Source organism: Pyxicephalus adspersus, chromosome 5 (genome assembly GCF_032062135.1).
Source record: "Pyxicephalus adspersus chromosome 5, UCB_Pads_2.0, whole genome shotgun sequence".
NCBI lineage: Eukaryota > Metazoa > Chordata > Amphibia > Anura > Pyxicephalidae > Pyxicephalus > Pyxicephalus adspersus.
In genome coordinates this window covers 28,729,472-28,750,950 of record NC_092862.1, presented here as the reverse complement: position 1 = coordinate 28,750,950, position 21,479 = coordinate 28,729,472, and the positions used below count along the sequence as shown (strand labels likewise).

The following is a 21,479-nucleotide window of genomic DNA, read 5'->3' as shown; positions in this document are numbered from 1 at the left end:
GTGCATGTGCAGTTTCAGCTTTGGTTGTCAGGATACCTGGCAATCCCGGCTTACCCTACTGCTTGCCTGCGCGGGAGTTATGTCATCCTGGCTCGGCAAATAAAGATGGCTGAAGATTGTCTCCAGGAAAAGGAGAATGAGGAAGGAAGCAGCACCCTGTAGATGAGTGTCAAGAGTTTAGTTTCGCTTTAAAGTACCACATCGCCTTCTGCATTGTAACTCTGCCCAGGTGTAGTTATGTCACATTAGTGGGCATCTTGTTACAGAAGTTGCAGTCTACAATGAGTTAGGCAAAGCTCCAGTTCTATCCTGAACTTGCAAAAGCATGCAATACTGTACAGCAGTATTGTACATTCTTAGCTTTTCTTTAAATGTCTCAACTGGAAAAGCTCTTTCTGTAAATGCCACTAGTGGGTATAGCTAATATGGGGAGGGTGCAGGAGCAGTTCGAATAAGCTCATAAACAATAGTTATACTAAGTGTAATTAAAAGATAGCTATTCTGGACTATTCGTTCATATTACAATTATCTTACTTTCCTGAATATTATGTAGTAAGGAGTAAATTGAGACTAAGATAAAAACAGTGTGAGAATGTGAGCGGTAACCTACTAATGTAACACTTTGTGCTCCATGTCAATAAAACGTATATCATAAACAGGTGGCTGTTGAGCCCCCAAGACAGGTGGTGCTTTGTTACCTTTGTGTTCGGGACACTCCCTCCATTTAGCCAGACCTAAAGAGACAAAGAAAGCTAAATTTACATATTGAGAATACCTGAGACATTGTGCAGGTGTCTGCGCTGTGCCTCTAGCTCTCCTTTCACAACACTGATAGAGTTTTCCTTCATAGCCAGTTCCAGCTGCATGCTGCTTATCAGAGACTGCAACTCCTACAAGGCACACACAGAGACATTTAGGTTTTCAACAGTTGATGAACTACAGTTGACCTGAGGCTCTGCAGTGGTTCTGGAAACACAAATTACAGGATTTTCTGCTATCCACCGGCAGTATATGTAGCTGTTCATAGGGCTGAATGAATAAACAATTGAAGGTTGTATAATGAAATTTAGTAGAAAAAAACATTACTAAAGCTATGTACAGACATTAGATTTTTTTCCACCAAGACGAACATTCATGGTTGTTGCAGGTGAAAATCTAATGTCTGTACAGCTGTCTCCAGATGTTGCCTAATAATCCGTTCTGCACTAAACAAATGACAGTTAACAACAACTGATGTTACCTCTGGAGGTGGACACAGTTCTATGCCTTCCCCATTATTATTATTATTATTATTATTATTATTATTAATAATAATATTAATAAACAGGATTTCTATAGAACTAACATATTACGCAGCAGGGTTTCAAATGACAGACAGATACAGACAGTGACACAGGAGGAGAAGAGGACCCTGCCCCAAAGAGCTTACAATCTAGGAGGTGAGGGAAGTAACACACAATAGGAGGGGGATATGAAATGGTGGGTAGTGAGGATTTTAAAAGACAGAAGAGAATGGGTAGGCAAGTTTAAGAAGATGGGTTTAAAAGTGCTCTTTCAAAGGAGCATAATGTAGGAGCATGTTGAATAGTACATGGAACACTATTCCAGAGAGTCGAAGAGCTCTAGAAAAGTCTTGGAGCCCTGCATGTGATGAGGTTTTGAGTGAAGAAGTGTTCATAGACTGAAAAGCGTTGTCTGTACAGTACTCATTCATTCCAGTTGTCATGAAATGATTACTAACAATCACTTTCAGCAAAAATGATTGGAAGTGTGAATATAGATTAGGAACCCACACTAGCCACCCAGCTTTCATCACAGTGTTAGGCAGTCCATAGATAGGTCGATCTCCCATCCGCTGCACAGATGAAGCATGTTCCAAGGCCAGAACAAAGGACAATATATTGTCCACCAGGAAGTATTCCCATCAATGTGCTGTGTGCCGGGAAATAGTCCCACGTGCTGTATTTGTAACATGCTAATCTGCATTTCATCATTTAGGTGAACTGCAATGAAAATATCCTAATGACTTGAATAAAAGACAATACATTGTGCTATATCCCATATATTTTGACCATATATGTGAACATAAAAAGTTGTGGTATGTCTCATTTTTGTCATTCTTATTTTTTGTGTTCATAGATGAAAGTTTTATGTAAAAAGAATGGCTGGCTGTTTTTCTTTTCCATGCATCCATTAATTTGGCTGATGCAGGGAACTTGAAGTCATTTCTTCTCTTTTACTAACCTCACACTACCAGACTATCTCTAGTGATGCATAAAAGGATCATAGACACATGTGTTACAACCATCCCATATTATTATGTGACCCAGCTTTTATATCTGAACGGAAGTCATCAGATGTCACAACCATTTAGACAATGAGAAAGAAGGGGGAGGCGTGCTACTCGACACACTGAACACTCTTTTGGGGTCAAATTATCATGGGGCCAACCATGAAAAGCCATGGGCCTAACAACCAGAAAACAACAAATCTTTCCAATTTGGATTATTGCTTTCTGAACCTGATATCTGTTGACCAGGATTGGTTGCAGTTGCCCCAAAGACATGAGAATGCTACTTGATTCATATAAATAGGGTCAGATCAGGAGATTATGAATATCCAACACTAAATATTGTCATAATCCAAAAAATGTCTCATTCCAATTTTTATTATCAACAAAAAGTGCAGAACACAGAAGCTCATTCTTGGTGCATTGTAGAACTTTGTAAACAAAGTCAACCTGAAGCTACAAATAAAAAATGTCACTAGTAGTTTATACAGAGACTTTGGATGAAGATGTATGTAAAATGGCAAGACGGACATTAGATATTAAGGTGTTAATTTGATAATCAAAGGACTATAACACAGCAGACCACAAAACAAAAGAAGTAAAACATTCTATTTTTTGTGGAGTTAAGTAGACAACTGACCACAGCTTTTTTAACATAATGAAAATACTCATTGTGACAATGAATGCTTCTTTTATATATATATATATATATATATATATATATATATATATATATATTATATATACTATATATTTATAGGGTTAGGTTCCATACCACCACAATGAGACCTGAATGGGTCATAAGAGAGGAGGGAATTGATTTGCATTACAATGACATTTTCCAGATTCTGCTGAATTTTGCCTGAGCTGAATAGTTAGTAATTGGGATTTATAATGGAATTGATTTTCTAGTCACGATAATTTCCATAAAAGGGATGCAAACTGTTGACTATTTATTGTAAAAGTCAGAATGAACACTTGTATCTACAGCGCAGTCTTTGTAGAGCTGTTCTTTGCTCTGTATTGCAGCCTCCTGTGTCTGTAGACTATAAGCTCAATACATTGGGACTGCAGCACTTACTAAGGAAAAGGATAATTTACATTTGGCAGTGAGGAAAGCTATAAAACCCTCTTCCTCTTATAACAAACCATTTATGGTTAGGCTGCACTTGTATAACTGGCGTTTCATTTTGGTTGCTGTTATCCGTACTTTCCTACAAGAGACTCTCAATGTTTATGTAACTCTGTTTAGGTTCCAGATTGAAATGCATTTGCAGACATCTTTACAATGTTATCTTGTCCCCTAAGAAGAGTATAGGGATGCATAATGTACATTAGCCACATTCACCATGGACGCCTTGTAACATCAGACACACCCGAGCTTTTCAATGTAGATGCCAGGTACAGATCTATAGGACAATGCTAAAACTAAAGAAAAAGGAGGAAGCATTGAATGTGTGTCTTAATGTGTATAAAACATTTAAAGAAATGGCTTTGAAGTTTTTTACTTATTTTATGATTCAGATAAAAGGAGTCCAAGAAAGTTAAATATGTATAAACACTTTGAGGTTTGCTTAAAAAGCAATTCCAGATACCAAGAGAAAAATAATCCATCCTTTGAATTGTAAAAAAAAAATCTCTATAAAAGCTCCAAATACAGATATACACAGATGTGACCTACTTGGTTCCAGTTTATTACACCAGAAAAATAGGGCTACAGTGAGGCCATTAACTAAGGACCCTCATTCACCTAACATGACTGTCTAAAGTGGTGCAAAAGTTAAACCTGCACTTTGTATGGTAGAACACTGCACCCAAACAAAGGAGCATTGGGGTACTTTGTAGAATGCAAATTGCAGGATTTGCAAAATGAAAATTCTAGTTAAGATGGTTGTTAAACAAGTATTGATAGACTGGTATATTAACTTGAAAGAGTCTTGATTTAAAGCAAGAGTCAACAAGTCTAGTAATTCACAGGTAGATGTCTGTCTGAGAATAGGTGAAGAGACATCTTCCTGTTCTGAACTTCCCTGGGATCATTGCAAGATAGACTGAAATACTGCATGGACAGTGAACAACAAGCTGAGAATTCTCTGCCTCGGTCAGCTACCGCAACATACACATGTCAGATAAACCATTTTCTCAGACGAGAATCTGCCATGTGTCCAGTAATTACCCGAGGCCATGAAAGATGATCGGAAATGTCCACTATGCAAGCAGGAGAGCACAGCAGGGTGCCACTCAATGGTCCTCTCCCTTCACAGAACAGAAATGGTGCTGTGTGTACATTGGTTGTTTGCTGGTTTGTCCCTGGAAATGATCATGAAAGATAATTTCCAGTGACAAAAAATCTAATCTGTGTATATATTCTTAGTTACCAATAAACTGGCACATCTCCATTGTCTGAAAGAGTCCTTTTTGTCCATATGGTCTACCTAGAATGAAGCATCAGACTGGAGACGTGATCAGGTCAAAGCTACTGTAATATGACAGGAATATGACAGGACACTAATATAAAGATTTAGTCAAATCGCTGAAAAAAAAAAGATGACCGATTTAAAATTATTCTCAGAAGTTAAGCTACATAGATGCCTGGTAGGATTCAAGTTTTATTCACAGCTGATGTTTTTGCATATTTGCAGCATTTACTAATAAATAAATAGTTCCAGTAGTTTCCATGTTGAAAAAGAATGTACCCTGTTCCTATCAAGACATCTATCTGTGACTGTCCTATCGCTGGTACCATAGGAGACTGTATACCTATGAGCCTAGGGCGAATCACCCCTTCATTATTACTCCACCATTTTATATGTGGTGCTATAGAAATCCTTGTAGAAATCCTTGTGTTAAAGTTCAAAAACTTGCCTCCAGTAGCCTTTGGAATACAGCTTTATTGGATGACGATGGGCCTGATTTGTCAAATCTCATCAAGACTAGGGAAGATAGACTATCATAGGTGAACCATTGGTGGGTATCATAGGATGACAGTTTATCTTCTCCAGTTTTTAATAAATCAGGTCCTATGTGTCCAGAGTTCAATTGAATTCCACAAGTCGTATTTATAAAATATACTGATATGATAAGGGAGCAGACAAACCTTTTTGTAGCAGAGACCCAAAATGAAAAGCACAGGGATACAAAAACAAAATGTTACAATGGATAAGGAATGGTTCCGCCTGTGTCTGCACTTATTTTCTCTAACACTGTTCAACATATACAATTGTACTGATCTGTACATTTTTTCCACTTGCAGTATAATGCACAATTCACAGTGATGGGGCTATAGGTGTTTCCATCTGACATATTCAGCATTTCCTTCTTTTAAAATAATATCACTCTTCTTAACAGTACAAAAAGTAATTTAAATAAAAGCTTTTATAATCAGTAGTTTAAAAGAATATAGTATCCTGTCTCTTATAGCAAAAAAAATAAAAAAAACACTTGCACGTATGGTGTATCAAATAGCTGTACTCGGATGAAGATTTCCTAGTGCTTCCTATAAGCCAAGCTTACTATAATATATCTACATTCCATTATACCGTCCTATGTACAAGAGAATGTACTGCTGCAATAATGCAAGTTATTTCCTTCAGACATAAAGAGATGGCACAAATGTGATGGCACACAGGCTTTGTAGAGAGATTTTGTGTAAGTACCATGGATAGCAGCATAATAACCTCAATAGCTTTTTCCCTTTGGCACTTGAATAATAAGACAAGTGTACTGAAGTGCAGACACTCTCACTGCTGGATCAAATCAATGGAATGCTTCTGTCTGAATGAAATACTCTACATTTAATATCTTCTTGTGAAAACTTTTTTTTTTACCCAGGAGTGCTCCTATATCCATTCACTGCAGGGAAGAGGTAAAATGAAAATCTGACAGATTGACCCAAATATAAAGCAAGTCACTCATATTACAATCTCATTATACAATCCATTATATTAAAATAGAAATGTACAAAAATCTTAATGCAGTCTCATATTGGACTCAATGCAGTCGTAAGAACTGGAAAAGAGAGTATGAAACTGTTATTGGATAGGTGAGACATATATTTTAGATCTAAGGAAATTTGAAAGCAGAACTGAAGTTCTTTTTTCAAAATGTTCGATCAGGCAATGGAAAGGAAATGTCCCTTTCTGCAATAATCTCTCCTAACTGCCAAAGTTCAGTTTTGGTTGAAAGAATACCCAGCAATTCCGGCTTCCCCTGCCAGGAATAAATGCACTCCCGCGCACCTGGCCAAAGATTGTCATCTGGCCCAGCCAATCAGAATGTTCTGATTACAGAGCTTTAGGTATGACTTGACAAGGGGAGTGTTGGATCTCTACAGGGAGAACAATGATTCTGCAAAGGAGCAAAAATAATTCTCTACTACCTAATGCCAGGGAACAAGCTTACCTACTCAATCTGTGACTGTTTTCTAAAGAATAACAACTGTAAGATGATCAACACCTTTCTTTGATGGATCTAGAATATATTTATGTATTTTAAACGGAAAGCTCCAACAAACTTTAAGTACCTCTATAATGTGAAAAAATGCAAATATGCTAAACACTGTTGAAAAAATCCAGATGCACGTAACTTAAAATTTGTGAGGGTATTGACAATTTTTTGGACACCGGAGTTCTTGGGAAATTCTAACTTGTTGACACCCAAAGTATCAGAAATTGGTTAATCCCTGTTTAAGCAACAGCAACCATGCAAATACGGATCAGAATCTAATATAAATACACAGCCCGGCTTTCACAGTGTATCAGTTTTACTCCATATCTGCCACTCAAAGGTTGGTTGATCTTACAACTTTAACAGACATTCTTTAATTGTAGTAACATAGATCTGTAAAAGGGAGTGTCAATATAAAAGGTCTAGAAGCAAATGCATGCAGGATGAGGATCAGGTCATTATTCTATGATGATAACAAGCCATTAGCTCCATCTAAGCTGCCCAGGAGAATTCAAGCACATGAGAGTGCTGTATACTCACAGGGATTCAATCTTCCATTAGCCAGACATTACAATAAAGAGCTGATAATGTAGAGCTAGGTTTCAAGCTACAATATCACATTGCTAAAACAAGAACACCCCACTGAAAGTGTGAAAGTGAACCTGTCAACCATTTGAAACATTAAATTGAAACGCTTTGCCAAGAAGCAGGCACTACTTGCAGGGCCGTCATCAGAAATTTCTGAGCCGCACAATAGATAAACTTCTTGCCCCCCCCCCCCCCCCCTTCCCACACACGTTCGAGTACTGCAAGAAATACCCCTTGTTTCTCCTGATGACAACCCTGACTGCTTGGTACATTCATCCTACCCTTATTAGCTGGCAAACTGTGCTATTGGTGATCCTTTGTATTACTAATGGCCTGTCATTCCAGGCATCTTGGATAAGCTCTGCCCAACTGGCATCTCTCTTTTCCAATAAAAGCAGTTCTGTGGCCATTACAGGCACTTCCATTGGACAGGGTGTGAACAGGAGGGTGGGCTTAGCTCATAAATCAGGGGGTTCCATCCTCTAGATCAGCGGTTGCCAACCGATTGTCTGCGAGAAAATGTTGTTGGTCCGCAGCTCTGTCCCCGGTATGGATACAACCCGCCCACTTTCCCATTGCAGGCTCCAACCTGCTTGCTAAACATCCTGGGAGGACAGTAGCACATGGCTGTGGACAGAACGTTGTTCTGGCATCATGGCGTCACTCAGCTGGAAGTTTCTTCCACTATGAGTGACACGCGGCTCCCTTTGCATGCGTGGTCCGGATTCTGTGGATTTAGTGGTTCATGAGGTCCGAAAGGCTGGTGTCCACTGCTCTGGATTACAGAAGGTCCCAGAGAAGTTTTTCTGCCCAACAGGGTAAAAACAATGCACACTCCTGGGTAGGATCTTAACTTGGATGGTGGACAAGATCATTTTAAGTGTTTGTTTCCATCCAGATACTACTAAAAGTAAACAGTAAAAGAGTTTAAATAACATTTGATGACAACACAGAGGCAGGCTCTTTGTTAAAGGAGAATTTAAAAAAAAAAAATGAAGTTTTTCTTAAGTATACATTAGCAAGTAATTATCTTAGCAGTTATCTAGTTTTAAAAACTTGGGAAATTGTAATTATTTATGCCAATTGTTATGGCTATATTTGCTCACTTTGTACTCCTCTGTTCCTCTATGTACAGGCCTTACATTACTACAAAATAGTCTTGTTTTACTGTTGCTTTCCACAATGTAAGTCTATGGGGTATAATTATACAGCAGTAAATCGGACAGACACCAAAAAATTCTCTGGTGGAGAATCTTCCAGGTCCATGCATTTCATGCAAGGCAGAGACTGATTCATAGCCAGGGAATGTTTGCTTTATAAGCAGACCCATATGAATCCACTGATCCACTGAAAACAACCGACCTTATATGTGGCTGATATATTATTTTAGGTTTGTTAAACAGGAAGGCTGAGCCATTGCAGTGAAAGACAGGTAATCCACTAATTTCTATATCTAATAACTAGGAACTCAAATATGCTAAAGCAAACATAGTAAACATGACTAAAATCAGCACTGAAAAAAACTCAAAATGTACACTCAGTGAAAAAAAAAAGCAATCATTTCTCTTTAAAATTTTAAACAGCAATTGTACTGCCAGAAACTATTCTCTAATTGTGATAAACCACATCTGAAAGAATACCAACCTTTAATTCTGCAACCATCTGCTCAGCTTCTGTAGTCAGTCTCGGTTGGTCTTGCGTAGCTTTTCTTGCCTGTTTCCTTGTACAGTCTTGTTAAGGCAACTGTAAGTTCATTTACAATTCTGTGTGTATGTAATAAATAAATAACATCTAGGAAGTAAATTTATACTTGTTACAAAAAGCACTTGGCTGGAGCGTTGAATCTCTAGGCACAAATATTCTAAACCTTACTTTTCACATAACCACACTTTTTTAATTGTATTTTTATTATTTATCTTTAAAAGCTTTCTGAATTTCTTGATGCGCAGGAAGTTCTTACTCTTAGGGCCTAATTTATTAAAGCTCACCAAGTCTGGAGAAGATATACTTTCAGCAGTGAAGCTGGGTGAACCAGGAAACCTGTAATAGATTTCATTAAAATCATTTGCTATTTGTTAGCAAATGTTATCAATCCCTTAACCAGATCCATTCCAGGACTGCTGGATCACCCAGCCTCACTGCTGAAAGTGTATCCTCTCCAGCCTTGGAGAGCTTTATTAAATCCGGGCCTAAGGCTGGGTACACACATGAAATAATTGTCGTTGGAAAGGATCTTTCACGATCTGCACGATGCATGAATGAGTGCTGTACATACAGCACCATTCTGCTCTATGGAGAGGGGAGGGAATGGACGACGGGTGCTGTACACACCCCGGATTATCGTCCAATATCAGCCCTTTTAGCCCAACCTATTGAGCTCTTAAAGAAATTTCAAAAAAATAGGGCTATGTTCACAATGGCCATGATGTTACAGTGGGTTTACTCTTTCCTTATGCCAGGGAACTGCTGCCTGTCGGGAGACTCTACAAGTAACTTCAACTGGCGGCAGCTCAATTGCGAATGAATGGGGGAAGCATTGTGCTGCCAAATGTGCTGACGCAACCAGCACTGTGGTGTGTTTGAGTGGCTGGAAAGGTGCCAGTCATAGGGAGCTGTGTGGGATCGCTCCATCCTGAGGCAGAAAACTGCCATAATGTGAAAGTTAAAGATCATAAAAAATATAAAATTGTGACCAGGATTGGGTTTCAAAATGTTTGAAAGTCCTTAAAAAGAACTTCTTTTATTTGCTCCCTTTTTTATTGAAAGTATTTTGTAATAACTGTTATAGTCCAAAAAAAGCTGTTGACCCTGAAGGAAATCTATGGCTGTCTTGTGTACTCCATAATACAGCAGAGTTATCGGCCCTGTCTAGTTTAATTCAGTGAACTACAGAACACCCTAAGTTAGAGATGTTCTATATTCATTACTCAGTTACTTGCTGGAGCACCAGTTGAAAATAAAGAAAGAAGCCTGAAAAAAAGAAATCTAATGCAGCCATCACATCTAAGAGTTGGTAAGCATGAAGTATACATTGATTTTTGTTCTTAGGTTCAGAATCGCAACTATAAACCCCCATCTATCCAAACATCTATTAGGGAGAACTTGGAGTTTTGGTATTTATATTGGGGAGGGACTCCCCAAGAATTTTATCATTCAAACATCTTATATTAGTATAGAGAAGTCACAATACACCTCTTAATTCTCACCTGGCAGTGAGTGGGAGCATTAAGCAAACATTTCAACTTAAAAGGTGCATTGTAGTGTTAATCTGCATTATGACCTGATTTATTAAAGCTCTCTTAGGCTGGAGAAGGTCCACTTTCATCAGTAAAGCTGGGTGATCAAGCAAATCTGAAACGTATTTGGCACAGGATTGAAAACATTTGTTAACAAATAACTTTTAGAAATTCATTCCAGGTTTGCTGGATCACCAAGCTTCACTGATGAAAGTGTATCCTCTCCAGCATGGACAGCTTTAATAAATCAGGCCAGAGTGAAATGGACAGAGTCTGCATTAGAGGACATCATTCCTGTGTGGCTAGGACAATGTAAATATGATAATCTAACACAGCTCTCTAAGACATGAAGATATTATCACACGGTAAGCAGAGAAGAGGCTCATGTAAATATTTTCTACATCTCTGTCTACATTAATTTGTACCTATTCACTCACCTTATTCTAAGCAATATGCGTAATGAATGGAGAAATAATGCTTTGCTATGCAAATTTCTCCTAAAGAAGCTGTGCACTAGATAATGCATATTTAGCAGCACCTGAAGCATATACAACAGCGGCTACATGAAGAAAAGGACAAATAAGTGTTTTAAATATGAAGAACAGGTGCAAGAAAGTACATGAGATAATTCACACCTGTTATTCATTTTTTACAATCCAAAATACAAATGATAAATTTAAGGATCATACCAGATGGGATTTCTGACAAATGTTTTCTAGAATGGAGGGTATTTATTTTTATGCTGCAGTTTTGTCAATGATACTGTCTTTTTTAATTTATAGCTCCATGTACCAGTATCTCAAAGTGTCTTTTTCCCAAACTGCACAGAAGGTCTCTTGGATTAAGGGGTTGCAATATTAACAAGGTCTGGTGGGGGTTGGGACAGTCACACTGCCATCTGCTGCTCCTACTTTAGCCTTTCTTGACCCTTTAATCATGGAGGAACCCTTAAAATTAGGAACTGCTTTCAATATTGATTATATCTAAAGTTCACATTAGCATTGCTAGTAAGTTATAGAAAATACACAATAATAACATTGTGTATTCAACACCCAAAACAGATAATTTTCTAACACTCTCCAGTCGAGAAATTCTACCTCCTATATTTGTCATCATTGTAATGTTCATTTACTTTGGTTGTGTACATACTACTTTACATTGGAGGTAAGTGGAGAAAGCTCCCTTACACTGATAGTCAGTGCATACCTTATATTGCAAGTTGGTGTATTGTTCCTGTACATTGCCGGTCAGTGTAGCATTCCCTTACTTTGGTGGTCAGTGTAGGCTTCCACTAAATTGGTGGGTTACTGCTGTTTGTGGGTTAGTGTAGTGTCCCCCTACATTTGTGGGTTTTTGTAGTGTCCCCCTACATTTGTGGGTTATTGTATTGTCCCCTACACTTGTGGGTTATTGTAGTGTCCCCCTAAATTTGGTCAGTCATTTAGTGATCTGCACAATGGATTGCTAAATGATATCAGGAGAGTGCTGTAAACTAGCTTTTTGCCAAAATCAATCATGACCACTCTTCTTAGACGACATTTATCCATCATGTGTACAACACTCAAGTTGCAAGCTCTGCATCAGGGCCTGCACGTGGCTGGATTAACACTCCCTATCTCCTAAACCACAAGATTTGTTCCACCCCTCCATACCTTTGCCAGCTGGCTAAGCCTTATAAAACTAAGATCAGTCCTAACTGTGCAGGGGCAGCAACCATGATAACCTGACCAGATTGCACAGACTGGTAATTTGCAGGCTTCTCAACTAGTGCGGAACATGAAATTATAACTGGATGACTATTAGTATGAGGACATTGAAGAAAAAGTGGTGAAGGAGAACAGTAATCAACTCTTCTGTCACTGTGTTTGCTATGCCATGAATATCTGATGATGCCTTGATCTGTCTGTTTGCTGTGAGTGCCTCAAGTCACAACTATATTTTACATATTTATATAAATTATAAATTGAAAAGCTAAATGCTACTGTTAAAAACACTCCCATTATATATTTTCCAGCAGCTTCTTTTTATAGAAACAAATCGTAAGAGAATATACAGTGTCAGGGGAAATAACATGCTTCTATTCTTCCTCTACTATACTTGCCATGCTAGCTCCCCAGAGAAAGAGGGGATTGTAGGTTTTCAGGCCACTGTAGTAGATGACATGGTGATCCCCAGTGACATCTCATGGGTATAATATGAATACAACATCGCCACCTGGTGGCCAGCAGGAGAAAGGCATACTGACTTTTTTGGTGCATAATAATAGGACTAGATATGAATATAATAAAAATAAAATTATACAAACAAAAAGAACAAAAACTATTTTTTTCAAATGTTTACTGTAGGATTTAGGCTTTATAAAAAACAAAAATATAAAGTAACAATTCCCTGCACAAATATATCTGATTTAGCTTAAAGGATATAGGAAAGATGTTTCCAGTTCTAGGAGATAAACTTGTTTCTGGAGATTCTTTATGTATTCACTTTCAATTAACAAAAATTGTTCTGTATTTCTGGGAAGAGAAAAAGTAAAAAATAATGGTGATAATAAATGTGGCATTTGAAATGTATTTTTTGTTGCTTGTCTTTGTTGTTCCAGGAGCAAAACAAAAGATAGACAATAAAGTTGCATTAAACCCATTATACTTACCTGTCCCGATTCCCTTGCAGGGCACTGCCACCTCCTTCTTTCTTGCATTCTTAGGCAATCTTGATTGGCTGGGCCAGGATGACAGAGCTCCTGCACAGGTACGCAGGAGTTGATTCAGTCCCTGCAGGTGCAGGGAATACAAGGATTGCTAGGAATCCTGGCAACCAATGCAAAGCTGCCCATGTGCGACATGCGCTTTTTTGACAGTTTACAAAGCGATCAGGCAGGTAAGAAAGATTATTGCAGAAATAACATCCCCTGTCCCTTTCTGCACTATGACCTCTGTGAACATTTTAAAAAGTGGAACTGTAGTCCTGTGATCATTCTTCGTCTTTAGAACCTTTGTATGTGAAGGTTGGCAATTTTCTTCAGATTTGAAACATCTAAGGCTTTGTTTGGACTGGTGGCAGAAATAGTATTTGGCTGCCCCCACCGCTGCACTGGTTCTTAATGAACAAATTGGGTACACATCTTGAAAATATAATTTTTTTCCAAAACCACAAAAAATGTTTTATGAGCATCCTGACGTGTTTTTGAGTTATGTACACAAGGCCGTTCCATTTTAGATTTCCAGTACCTGGTTCTGGCCTTTGTGGGTAACCCAATCCACAGAGTCAATGCAGAGATGATATATGTGTTTGGTGAAGGGAATGAGCAGGCTGGGAAGTGCATTCTGTAAAACAGTTTCAGCAAGAATAGTTTGGTAGGCATAGTGAGTTTACAGAATAAGTGACAGTTACCAACACACCATCTGCTGCTTCCTAATTCTCTTCTCTGGCTCTCTTCAAGTGTTAATCTAGTCCTGAAATTTACTTGCTCTGTCCTGTCTCAAAGGCAGAGACCAAAATGTTCACTGCTCCAGTTAAGTAATACTTTCTGGACTTTTCCTTCTCCCAGCCTGTGACTGATGGAGAAAGGAGAAGACTGATTAACTAATTTGTCTGTCACTTCTCTGTTCACTTCAATCAGCAGGACTTCTTACTAGCATGAGAACTATACTGCAACTAAATGGCTCTATTGCTCTCCTAGGCTGTGCAGGGGCTGCGAGAGGCTGTTGGCTGGTCAGTTGGGGTACTTGCATTAAATAAATACATTAAATTATATATTAATAAATATAGAGCTGCACTATTTTTGTATTTTATGTTTGACTAGAGTATTTACCTTTAAGTAAAGATTAGTCATCTGTCACATCTGTGGGTTCTCGTCAATAGCAAAAGTCAACTACAGTTTGTAGGAATGGGAGTCAGGTTGGAGAACTTACTGAATTGTTTCCTTCAAATAGGCCAGGGAGATAGACAAGCATATGTAGCTGTTTGCCAACATCTCTAGAGCCTCCTTGAGCTTCAACCAAGAGGCAGAAATGTCAGTAAAGCAGAGGTGGTCACTAGTGTTGGTCGAATAGCTCACTATTTGATTCGGCAGCTATTCGCTCGAATATAGCAAAAAAATTTGGGTGGTCGAACATCGAATTCGAACACCATTAAAGTCAATGGGAGAAAATTTTGGGGTTTTTTCAGCACTGTGTAGAGCTTTTACAGCCTCCAAACAGATGTAAAAAGATACATTGTAAAAGGATACATAAAAAGATATATTGTAAAAAGATACATTGTAAAAGGATACATAAAAAGATACATTGTAAAGAGATACATTGTAAAAGGATACATAAAAAGATACAATATAAAAAGATACATAACACTATTACATACTCCTGTACTTCACATGAAGATTAAGGAGCACATGTCAAATCTATTTTAGGCTAAAGCTAGGTACACACTTCCAATAATTATTGTTAGAAAATGAACGATTACAACCGATCAACGATTATGCATGATTATACTTGAACAATCATATTGTGCACAATTCTGTACATGCTGTAACAATATGATCGTTCAAATATAATCCACTAAGAGTGTCCACACGCTACATACAATCGTTTGAACGATGCAGGGAGGGACATGTAAAGGAGAAAGTGTACCGCAGAAACATGCACGATCACTGGACTACCATACACGATAGATAGTGAAAGATCGTCGGCCAATCAGATCCACCGTGACGGTCGTTCATTTCCAACGACAATCCTCGTTTGTCGGTGTCCTTGGTTCCTTTTTTTTTGGCCAATCCGTTGTTCATCAGTCGTTTCTAACGATAATTATTGGACGTGTGTATGCAGTTTTAGTCTACACGGACTGCATTCCCATGGGCTAATCTACACCAGGACGTTTCCTTCAGGCACGTTTTTGAGCCTTATCTTAAACGTTGCTTGCAACATTTAAAAAATTAAAACGCTGGATAAACGCGGGAAAACGCTTCCATTGAACTCAATGGAGGCTTTTATAAACATTTTTAGCAGGACTTTGGAATCTGGAAGCCCCTTTAATAAGGGGATTCCCAGATCTCCACCGCCCCACCCTGGGGAATGAGTACAGGGGTACATCAATCCCCTTACTCATTCCCTGAAAGGGTTAAAATATAAGTAAAAAATAGGACAAGGCTTTAATTTAAAATTATTTTAATAATGTGTGTGTGTTTGTGTAATTTAACTTTTTTTTTTTTTACAGGTTATCCCAATGACAGGATGATTTCCAGGGTTGCAATGAACCTGGAAATCCTCCTGACACTGAGGGATTGCAGGGCACTAGGGGTTAAATAAGGACAAGCCTCTCCATTCACCCCTAGTGCTCTGGCTGAGGTTTTATATTTCTCAGCCATTCAGCACTAGAGATGAATGGGGAGACTTGTGCCCATTCATCCCTAGTGCTCTGTGATTGGCTGAGAAATAGAAAATCCTGATGACAGCTCAAGCATCACCAGGGTTTCCCTTTCCTCAGCCAATCACAGAGCAGTAGAGGTATGACTGGAGATAGTGTCTCCATTCAACCTCTATTGCCCTTGTATTGCCTCCAGGATCAGGGGAGCAGAGCTGTCAGCATAGTAAAGCTCCGCTGATTGCTCTGCTCCCTGAGGAAAGGGAAACCCTGATGACAGCAAAGGCATCATCAGGATTTCCCTTTCCTCAGCAACTCAGGGAGCAGAGCAATCAGTGTAGCTTTACTATGCTGACAGCTCTGCTCTCCTGATCCTGGAGGCAATACGAGGGCAATAGAGGTTGAATGGAGACACTATCTCCAGTCATACCTCTACTGCTCTGTGATTGGCTGAGGAAAGGGAAACCCTGATGATGCTTGAGCTGTCATCAGGGTTTCCTATTTCTTAGTAAATCACAGAGCAGTAGAGGTATGAATGGAGATAGTATCTCCATTCAACCTCTATTGTCCTCGTATTGCCTGCGGTTACAGCTAATTGAAGGCACCTGCTTTCAATTACCTGTGACAGCACAGTTCCCACGGTCCAGGAATCCCACAATGACATTATGATTCATAATGTCATTGTTGGATAACCTGTAAAAAATAAGATTTTCGGGTCGGGTCTACCCGAATTCGAACAGCCATATTCGGGTCGAATATAGGGACAACCCGAATTCGAACATCAACACTAGTGGTCACCCAAGTAAATATTTGGGTTTTATTCCTATTTCCTGTATGAAAGCAGCAAAGGGAGCAGCAGCAGCAGCAAACACATGGGGTAGAATAAAGTGGGAGCAATTTTGATACATTGTCTAACCTTGCTACTGTCGGATCCACCTTGAATGTCAGACCTTTGCCAGTCAGGGATTTCCTTAGCATATCTATAAAAAAATGTAAAAAAGAGCAATGATCATAATGACTTTAATGCAACATAGGGCTCAAAAAATTAAAGTTGTATGTGTCTATAAACTGTCTTCTATAATATATTTTACTTATTTTTATTACTTCATAAAAGCCAGCTTGAAAAAAATTGGGCTTATTTAGATCTTTGCATTGAGGTAGAAACCTTTAGTAACCCACTTAACATGCGTTAAAGTGCCAATTCATTTGTAATGGCATTTGTAATGGCACCCTAATGTAGTAGAATACAATACAGTGAATGACAAAACACAGTGGTGCCAGTAGTGTGTTGCTTTACCAAAAAAGGTTGTTTATTGCACAGGAGACAAGCAATTTCTCTTTTGCATTAAAATAAACTTACCTGCCTGGTCACAATCTTTAAATGTCTCATGGTGGCGTCACCATCTTTACTCAGTCTTCTTCCATGTTTGCGTCTTCTGGATTGACCAGGCTGGAATGTTTTTCTTTTTAAGTATGCTAGGGTGACCAGTGTTCTCCCCAGCCCCTTTTAGACGGGTGCACCACTCAGCATTTTTCAGTGACCACCTGGCTGTTTTTGAGTGCTTACTGAAGATTTAGGTCACAATACAGGGGCTGCCACCCACTTACAATTTCTTGCCACCCGGCTTAAAGAATTTCTGGGTTGAACACTGGAGCTGTTTTTTTTAACAATGTGCTGCCTTAGTGCATCAAATATTTATGCGTGATAAAAAATAAAAAAAATCACACCTTAATGTTGCAGATCCCTCGATCGTGCTGTAGTTGTCCTTGATCCGGTCCCATGCCATCCTGGAATTCTTCTTCGTCTGGGCGTGGAGGAAAGGGCCAAGTGCCACCATCTCCAGCCCTTTTTTTGCTACATCACCCAGTCTCGCACTGTGCAGCTGCGTACGTACATAGCCCGCGTGAGATCGACATCTCCTTCCCCTTAGTAATGAAAATGTCTGAAGCCTCCAAGAATGCATAGGTACCTATTCCAGGAAACTCTGCGCTCCCATTCAGTCTAAAAAGCTGTGGTGATCAAGACGGAAAGGGGAGGTGCTTCACTTTAAAAAAAAAAACGGGTTGCACTAAAAGAAATAAAAGATTTTGATTTTGACTTCATATAAAAGGGTTGTCTATCTTTTTTGTAAATAAAGACATTAGGTTTAGACCCACTTTAAGTCTGTCACTTCTGAGAAAAAGGTACCCGTCCCCTTTTTTTCTATTACTTTGAAGTTTAGTTCCATCCTAAATGGATTGCGTAGGTTTGTGTTATATTTTATAGCTCTAAGGCTAATTTCAGACACTCACAGCTCTTGTGTGTACAACAAATTGCTGCTGTGTGGTGGGAAGAGGCAACCACATGTAGGCAACAAGATTTGTACACTGCTCTGGCCAAAGCTGCGGTGCAGATCTTCAGACCACAACCGCTGTGGCCATAAGGAACATGTCGCTTTTGCAAACTGCTCCACAAAACGCCAGAGCTACGTGCAGCAACTTGCAAAAAGAAAAACAGGGGTCCCCACCACTGCCATTTACTGGTATAGGAAATGCTAGGAACATAGTAGAGCTGTTAGTCATATCAGACGGCTGCGGCTTACTGTGGGTCTGATATAGCCCTACAGCTGGGATCAGATTAATGGAATTTTTTTTCTCTGCTCCCAGAAGCTTACTGTCAAACTCTGATCCAGGAAAAAACTGATTGCCTTACGGCAGGGGTTGGCAAACTCTGGCCTAATGCCGGATGGCAAGCTGTGGGTTGCCGGCAAATCGGCCAGGGGCGTTAGGAACTACCGGAGCCACCGGAGCACCGGTGCCGCCCCCTTGCAGTTGCTCCCCTATTTACTGCGGCCGGTGTTGATACTTCCAACGCCGCGGTAAATAGAGAAACCTCCTCTTCTCCACAATGCATACGAAGGAGAGGGATTTCACTTCAGGGGGGATTCCCTGGTGGTGGGTGGAGCCATTAGGGTGGGTCCAGCCTAGTGTGCTCCAGCCCACCCCATAAATGGCCCAAGTGGCCAAAAACCTTTGCCGACCCCTGGCTTACAGGATCACAAAGGAATTTTTCCCCCACTGTTGGAGTTAATTGAAAGATGTTTTATATAGGGGTTTTGCCTTCTTCTGGATCAGAGATGTATATTTGGTTTTATTTGGAATATGCAGGTTTGTAGCGTATTTATTTTGATTGTGGTTGAACATGATGGATTTTTTTTAACCTAACTATATAACAATGAACTCAAGATCTATAACAGTCACCGCCAGGTTTTTTCACAGATTAGCAGAGCAGTTCCTTTTCTTTTTTTGCCAAGTGAATTTAAAATTGTTGTAAATTCTGCTTGCCAATAAACTGTCCCTGGATGCTCATGTAACGTCTAAAACCAAGGCTCGGCTAACGCTGCTTCTTCCTACTGCCTGTCAAATAAATATTGACAAATACTGGTAATCGTTTTGTGCAAGCAGTTTATATATTACAGAACAGAAAGAAAATCTTTTAAATGAAACAGCTGACAAAATAGCAGAGTTTTCTTTTACTTTTGCTTCCTGCTGCCTGCCTGATCATTGGTCCAGTACACAATCCAGAACAATGATGTGTTTCCATGTGATCACAGAAATAGGATCTGAACATTCCATGTAAATGCCATGCAAACCTAAGAGAAATCAGTCCTATTTCTTTTACAGAATTGTAATAAAGTTTACATTGTGTACCATGGCAAACAAATTCTGACTGCTTGTCAGAGACTGGATGGAGTCAGCCAGGTACAGGTCAGGGTCAGCATTAGGTTTATGATAAGTGGAGATGTAAAGGTTTTGTCTTCATTCTGCTCCTTATTGCCCACCACTGCAACCTCACTCACCAGACATCCTGCCTGCCAGCACAGCTCCCGCCGTCACCGTAACAACAGTACACAGAGCTATATCTACAGGAGCACCAGGCAGGGGCGGGGATTGAGGCAGTAGCCGCCATTTTGGAAACGGGCAACATTCACTCCAATAACAAGATTTGTGCAAACACTGAGGAAGAATAAGTTCCTGTAAATACTTATTATAGTTCTCACAGATCACTTTATATAACAGTTATTTATATTCTTATCTTGTTACCTACAGCTAGTGTTTTTTGTGAAGGTAGAGCTCACAGGTGTATGCTAAACATGTCCGCTTCTGGAAACCATTTTTATGGAGCCTATCTATGCAAAAAAAAAAGTTATTTTTTATTTTAATTCACACTGTACTTTTCTTAAGTTATTATTATTTGAATGTCCATAAATTAACAGCTAATTGGAGTAATTCGTATAATAAAGTGGAATGTATGTAAATATTTCATATGTATATCCTGGTATGCATTGCATGTTTTGAAATATTCAATTCCCAGAATATATTGCATTATATAATATCATGTAACAGACTTACCTCACTTATGTGTTCTAGAACAATCTGTGTAAAGGTAATAAGAGAAGGCCTCATAGCATGCTCAGAAATAAATACAAATAATAATAATAAAAAGTGTAAAAGAAAATCTTTTTTTAATAGCTTTTTATTGATTATGGAAGGTTAAACCCTCTGCCATGTTTTCTTTATAGTTCGTTCCTCCATTATGGAGATTTGCCTCTGACAACCATTGTCAACAAGACAGAAAGTACATGACAATCCTAAATTTTAACATTGTTATGGGAACAGAGCTATGAGGAATTCTTCTTATGGGTACAAATGTCACGATGACAAATAGATAGATATTCCCTTTATTCTGGGGGGATTTCCCTCTGCTTCCAGTTGCATTAGAGAGTGAAGCAAAATATACTGAGGAGAACACAAAGGGAAAACCCTGACAGGGATTTAACCCATTGCATATTCTATATAGAAACAAAAGTTATATTTTATTATTATATAAATTAATCATAAAAATACAATATTTAAATCCATACTATTTAAATATATAAACAAGTGGTGTGAATTAGTTGGATTTTAATAGAGTTTCATGAAAAGCGCTCATAATATATAATTATCACATATAAATATAACAGAGATCTAAGGCTTGGAAGTGGCCAGTCTGTGTCAGGGCCCTTTCAGCCCCCCAGTGCTTAGTTGAGTGTGCTCTTTGGTGGACCCCCTGCTTCTCTGGCAAAAAGAATACCATATTCGAGGAAAGCTTTGTGGTCTAGTGGGCTCTTTTTACTAGCTCCAGTGAGCCTTGGCTGCCCAGTTTGACCCTACTGCATGTCCTTGTTCAGACACTTGTTATTAAGGTGGAACAACACTTCCTTTCCCCCCTATTCAGGGCTGTGCTTTGAAATAGAGCTATATGACTCAGGACTGGGTAGACATACAAATCCTCTGACAACTAAAACTGAGTATTTAGCTCTTTGTCTAAAATGTACCCTTAAAACTAGTTGCAGGTATGCTGAACAAATTCCCATCACTCATCTCTGCACGACAGCAAAGGAGACCAATTAAAAGTTCTCAGAAATCAGAGTAAGGCCAGACTTCCAGTGGCACCTTAGAAGTGGTGTGTGACTTCCACATGTATTTGTAAATGTATCCAGCCGGGACTTCTATTTTATTTCAATTTTAAAAGAAGGTTTTAA

General features: G+C 39.0%; 1 protein-coding gene across 2 annotated transcripts in view; it reads right to left on the bottom strand.

The window, feature by feature from the left end:
* The window catches only part of LOC140330681 (uncharacterized), a 40,035-nt gene extending 20,241 nt beyond the window's left edge, over positions 1–19,794 (bottom strand). Inside the window, exons 1-5 of one of the 2 annotated variants that reach the window (XM_072411009.1) lie at positions 19,755–19,794; positions 16,832–16,895; positions 12,984–13,073; positions 8,969–9,047; positions 776–890 (exon numbers count right to left, since the gene is read on the bottom strand). In XM_072411009.1, coding sequence (XP_072267110.1) covers positions 776–890; positions 8,969–9,047; positions 12,984–13,073; positions 16,832–16,895; positions 19,755–19,761 — 355 coding nt within the window. In that variant the 5' untranslated portion in view covers positions 19,762–19,794. Of the gene's footprint in view, positions 1–775; positions 891–8,968; positions 9,048–12,983; positions 13,074–16,831; positions 16,896–19,605; positions 19,697–19,754 lie in introns of those variants that run through there. The other variant, XM_072411010.1, reaches the window with a different exon arrangement.
* Between the last annotated feature and the right edge of the window lie 1,685 nt (positions 19,795–21,479).